Genomic DNA, 6,134 nt, shown 5'->3' with positions numbered 1-6,134 from the left:
TTTTGAGCTTTCACCTCAACTCATCCGTATGATACAAAGTGATCAATTTGGTGGGAGTTCTCATGAGTGTCATTTTGCTCATTTGGACAACTTTCTCGAATTGTGCACAACCATCAAGCAAAACAACATTACGGAAGAGTTCATCCGTATGCACATGTTTCAATTCTCCCTCCGTGACAAAGCAAAGCATTGGTTGAGAACGGTAGAAGAGGGATCATTGACCACATGGGATAAAGTTACTAGAGCTTTCCTTGGAAAGTATTGTCCACCCGAAAAGACCGCCGAACTAAGAAGGAAAATCACCAATTTCAACCAAGAGATTGATGAAACCTTAAGTGAAGCTTGGGAGCGTTTCAAGGACTACACTAGAAAATGCCCACACCATGGTTTCACGTCATGGATCATTGTTCAAAGCTTTTATGATGGTCTTACTCCTACTTCAAGGGCCAACCTTGATAACGGGGCCGATGGTAGCCTTAAAAAGCTATCGGTGGATGATGCATACAAGATGATTGAAGAAGTGGCAAAGCACTATGCATACGGAGGTGATAGACGGCAACCTCAAGCAAAGAAGGGTGGAATCCACGACCTTAGTGCAATAGACCTTATTGCATCAAAGTTTGACATGCTAGCTCACAAGCTAGATCAAGCCACGCTTACATCTCCAAGCTCTTCTTCACAACAAGTGATGTCATGTGAAACTTGTGGAGGAAATGATCACTTGTCCTCCTATTGCAACTCAACTAACCAAGAACAAGCTGCGGCTATTGGGCAAAGAAACGATCAATACTCTTAACCCTACAATCAAGGTTGGAAACCCCAACAAAACACGGGTTGGAAACAACAAAATCAAGGCCCTCCTCAAAACCAATACAACCAATCTCATCCACAAAACCAACAAGCTCCTTACCGTCACCCTAACCAAAGGGACCAAAACCAACAAAGGCAACAATATAACCAACCCGCTCCTCCACCTCCTAAAAAATCTAGCCTTGAAGCCGCACTTGAGACCTTCATTACACAACAAGGAAGAAGCAATGCGGATATGCAAGCGAACATCCAACAACTTCAAGCACACAACAAGATAATTGAGAATCAATTGGCTCAAATTGCGCAACAAGTTGGAAGTTCATCCTCCAATCCTAGTGGTCACTTCCCAAGCTCAACGGTTGTGAACCCAAAAGAGCAAGCTAAGGCCATTACTTTGAGATCGGGGAGAGGTTATGAAGGGCCGGTTATGAGTGAAGAGGAGCCACAAAAGAGAGATGAGAGAGTTGTGGTGAGAAATGAGGATGAGTTTGAAAATGAGATAGTTGATGTTGAGAGAAAGGAGCCACAAAGTAAGAATGAGGGAGATGAGGAAAAGGTAGAAAAGCCCCCCATGAAAGTATACAAGCCTCCCATTCCATTCCCTCATAGGATTGTTGAAAAGAAATTGAATGAAAAGTTTTCAAACTTTCTTGAAGTCATGAGAGGACTTCAAGTGAATATCCCCTTTCTTCATGCTATGTAACAAATGCCTACATATGCAAAATTTTTGAAGGATCTTTTATCCAACAAGAGTAGTCTTGAAGAGAGTGCAACCATCTCCCTTCCTAAGGAGGTGAGTGCAATCATTCAAAACAAGCTCCCTCAAAAGCTTGGTGACCCCGGTAGCTATGCAATACCGGTGAAGATTGGAGACTTAGAGGCTATGGATGCTTTATGTGATCTTGGGGCAAGTGTGAGTTTGATGCCCTATTATATTGCTAAGAGTTTGAAAGTGGGAGACCTGAAGCCAACAAGAATGTCCTTACAATTGGCCGACCGCACGGTTAGGCTACCTTTGGGAATTCTTGAAGATGTACCGGTTCAAGTTGGAAGAGTATTTGTGCCACGTGATTTTGTGGTAATGGAAATGGAAGAAGATACTACGGTGCCCCTAATCTTGGGAAGACCTTTTTTGAACACCGCGGGTGTTGTGATTGATATGAAGCAAGGAAGATTGACCTTGAATATGGGAGATGAGAAAATATCATTTTCATTTCCACAAACATTGAAAAAGCCATTGTATGATGAAGTTCATAGAGTTGATACATTGGAAAGGGACTTAGAGAAGTTCCAAGAAAATTTGTTTGAAGGAGATCCTTTACAAGCTATCCTAACGGGAGGCTTAGTTGAGGAAGGTGAAGAAACGAGGGGGTATGATCTTTTGCTCAACCAACCTTTAGTCCACAACGAAAAGAAAGTGGAAGTGATTAATGTGGAGGTAAAAGAGGAGAGGACTACGCCTCCTCACAAGGTTGAACTTAAACCCCTTCCTCCTTTACTTAAATATTCTTTTCTTGATGATAATGAGAATTATCCCGTTATTGTCAATGCTAAACTTGATGATACCTCTCTTGGGAAACTCCTAGTTGTTTTAAGGGAGTATAGAGGTGTCATTGGGTACAAAATTGATGACATTAAGGGGATAAGTCCTACTATATGCATGCATAAGATTTTACTTGATGATGATCATGCTTCTTCGATTGAGCACCAAAGAAGGCTCAATCCAAACATGAAGGAAGTTGTGAAAAAATAAGTTTTAAAACTTCTTGAAGCGGGCATAATCTACCCTATCTCCGATAGTAAGTGGGTTAGCCCGGTTCAAGTTGTGCCTAAAAAAGGAGGCATGACCATCATCAAGAATGATAAGGGTGAGACCATTTCTACGAGGTCGGTCACCGGGTGGAGGATGTGTATTGATTATCGAAAATTGAATAAGTCCACCCGGAAAGACCACTTCCCACTCCCCTTCATCGATCAAATATTGGAAAGACTAGCATCACATAGTCACTATTGTTTCTTGGATGGATACTCGGGATTCTTCCAAATCCCAATACAACCCGAGGATTAAGAGAAGACTACATTCACATGCCCTTTTGGCACCTTTGCTTATCTAAGGATGCCATTTGGACTTTGTATTGCACCTTCCACATTCCAAAGGTGTATGATGTCTATTTTTTCCGACATGCTTGAATCATCAATTGAAGTATTCATGGATGACTTCTCTGTTTTTGGTTCATCATTTGACATTTGCCTTTCAAATTTGATTAAAGTATTGAAAAGATGTCAAGAGGTGAACTTGGTTTTGAATTGGGAAAAATGTCATTTCATGGTAGAGGAAGGAATTGTTCTTGGTCATGTAATTTCTAGTAGGGGCATTGAAGTAGATCGTGCCAAAATTAAGGTCATTGAGCGCCTCCCACCCCCTACAAATGTGAAGGGGATAAGAAGCTTTCTTGGACACGCGGGTTTTTACCGCCGGTTCATAAAGGATTTTTCAAAAATCACAAAGCCGCTCACTCAATTGTTGGTAAAGGATGCCCCTTTTGTGTTTACTAATGATTGTTTGCTAGCATTTGATAGGTTGAAGAAGGCATTGATTTCAGCTCCTATCATTCAACCCCCTAATTGGGAGCTTCCTTTTGAGCTTATGTGTGATGCATCGGATTTTGCCATTGGGTCCGTTCTTGGACAAAGGAAGGATAAGAAGCTCCATGCTATCTACTACACTAGCAAAACTTTGGATGATGCACAAAGGAATTACACAACCACGGAAAAGGAGTTTCTAGCCATTGTTCATGCCATTGAGAAGTTTAGGTCATACTTGTTGGGATCTAAAGTCATAGTCTTCACCGACCATGCGGCCTTGAAGTACCTCTTGTCCAAGAAGGAACCAAAGCCAAGATTGATACGGTGGGTCTTGCTCTTACAAGACTATGACATTGAGATTAGGGACAAGAAGGGTGCCGAAAATGTGGTGGCCGATCATCTTTCACGGTTGCCTATCCTTGTAGGTGATCTTGATACATTGCCAATCGACGATTCATTCCCGGATGATCAACTATTTGCTATTCTCCAAGCACCGACACCATGGTTTGCGGACATTGCAAACTACTGGTCTTGCTCTATTCTCCCTCCCGACCTCTCCTATCAACAAAAAAGAAAGTTTCTTCATGATGTTCGCCAATACTTTTGGGACGAACCCTTGCTTTTCAAACAAGGTGTTGATGGCCTTTTTAGAAGGTGTGTCCCGGATAATGAAATTGAAGATGTTATCACAATGTGTCACTCCTCACCTTGTGGAGGACATATGAGTGCCAACAAGACCTTGGCGAAAATATTGCAATGCGGTTTCTTTTGGCCAACAATGTTCAAGGATGTGTGGGTGTGGTGAAAGCTTGTGACCGGTGTCAAAGAACCGGTAATATTTCAAAAAGAAATGAATTGCCTTTGAACAACATCCTTGAACTTGAAATTTTTGATGTATGGGGCATCGATTTTATGGGGCCTTTCCCGAGCTCTTTTGGGAACAAGTTCATTCTAGTGGCCGTCGATTACGTATCAAAGTGGGTGGAAGCGGTTGCATCTCCTACTAATGATGCTAAGGTTGTGGTCAAGCTCTTCAAAAGAGTAATTTTCCCAAGGTTTGGAGTGCCCCGGGCTGTGATTAGTGATGGAGGTTCACACTTTGCAAAGCGATCCTTTCAAGCTCTCCTTGAGAAATATGGTGTGAGGCACAAGGTGTTATTAGCTTACCATCCCCAAACAAGTGGTCAAGCTGAAATTTCAAACCGGGAGGTAAAAATGATCCTTGAGAAAACGGTGGATAGGTCTAGAAAAGATTGGTCTACAAAGCTTGATGATGCTCTATGGGCCTATCGCACCGCGTTCAAAACTCCTATTGGCACCACACCATACAAGCTTGTTTATGGGAAGTCATGCCACTTGCCGGTAGAACTTGAGCATCGGGCTCATTGGGCTATCAAAACATTGAACTTCGACCTTCAAAGCGCTGGTGAGAAGAGGTTGCTTGACCTCCACGCCTTGGAAGAATTAAGAATGGATGCATATGAGAGTGCAAGGATTTACAAAGAAAAGACCAAGGCTTGGCATGACAAGCATATTAGCAAAAGGGAGTTTAAGGAAGGTGATAAGGTCCTACTTTTCAATTCCCGGTTGAAGTTGTTTTCGGGTAAGCTTAAGTCAAGATGGAGTGGACCTTTCACCGTTAAGAAGGTGCTTCCATATGGAGCGATAGAAATCTCAAATAACAATGGTGAACCGTTCAAAGTGAATGGCCAAAGGCTTAAGGCATACTTTGACGGTTTTGTGCATGAGGAAGCCAAGGTTGTTCACCTTGATGAGTTTGATGTTCCCTACTCTCATTGATCTCGCAATGTAGTCAAGCTAGTGACGTTAAAAGAGCGCTTCCGGGAGGCAACCCGAGTTTCTCAACTCTCTCTCTCACACAAACTATTATTTAATTTCCATCACTCTTACTATTACTAACTTTTCTCTCAAATGTCTTTTGTAGGTGTTGATGAAAAGAAAAGTAAGAAAAGGTTTTTGTGGAAGTGAAGTAGTAGATAATAATAATAATAATAATAATAATATTAATGGTAATGATAATAATTATTATTATGACTTACTATTACTATTATTCAAAAAAAAAAAAAAAAAGGAGGATCGTGCAGCATCAGGTCTGCACGGACGTGCAGAGGCAGTCAGAAGCAATCAGAAACTTTGAATTAAATTTCTCCAGATTGGCACGGACGTGCCAAATTAAGCATGTTCGTGCAAGGTGGCTAAGCACGTCCGTGCCAAGTCCTTCACGTCCGTGCTGAACAAGTCAGTATGTTATCTAAGTTTCTGTCAGAGGCTGCATGTCCGTGCCAAATTACGCACGCCCGTGCAACTTAGCACGTCCGTGCCGAATTCTGCACGTCCGTGCCAAACAAGTCAGTGTCTTATTCAAGCTTCTGTCTGAGGCTGCACGTCCGTGCCAATTGTTGCACGTCCGTGCAGCCCTAAAAAGGCTGGCAGCAGCACGGTTTTAACTCTAAAAAAAAAAAATTCACTCCTTCACTCTCTATCTCACGATTCTCACTCCTCCTCTCTCTAAAACTCTTACTTCCTCTTTCAAAACCCACTCAATCCTCCATTCTCACCCAAATTCTCACCCAAATTCAACAATTTTCTCAAAAATCTTCACTCCATTTCAACATTTTCACAATCTACTACTCCTTTTCTTACATTCAAACCCAAAAATCACCCAAAGTACTCAAACCCTAACCTTGAAAAATCAATTTGGGGGTTTTCTTTTGAGT

At 41.9% G+C, this 6,134-nt stretch overlaps 1 protein-coding gene and 1 non-coding gene across 2 annotated transcripts; one reads left to right on the top strand and one right to left on the bottom strand.

The window, feature by feature from the left end:
• Positions 1-283: 283 nt before the first annotated feature.
• LOC145633274 (small nucleolar RNA R71) lies at positions 284-390 on the bottom strand. The gene has a single exon (XR_014112609.1). It is a non-coding gene; the product is annotated as a small nucleolar RNA R71 (small nucleolar RNA).
• A 1,126-nt stretch (positions 391-1,516) lies between these two features.
• Positions 1,517-2,563, top strand: LOC145632892 (uncharacterized). Its single transcript, XM_081685220.1, has one exon. It carries the CDS (start codon positions 1,517-1,519, stop codon positions 2,561-2,563), a length of 1,047 nt encoding a protein of 348 aa, XP_081541346.1.
• Positions 2,564-6,134: the final 3,571 nt, after the last annotated feature.

Source organism: Chenopodium album, chromosome 5 (assembly GCF_948465745.1).
Source record: "Chenopodium album chromosome 5, dcCheAlbu1.1, whole genome shotgun sequence".
In the NCBI taxonomy this organism is placed as follows: domain Eukaryota; kingdom Viridiplantae; phylum Streptophyta; class Magnoliopsida; order Caryophyllales; family Amaranthaceae; genus Chenopodium; species Chenopodium album.
This window is presented reverse-complemented; position numbering and strand designations above follow the sequence as displayed.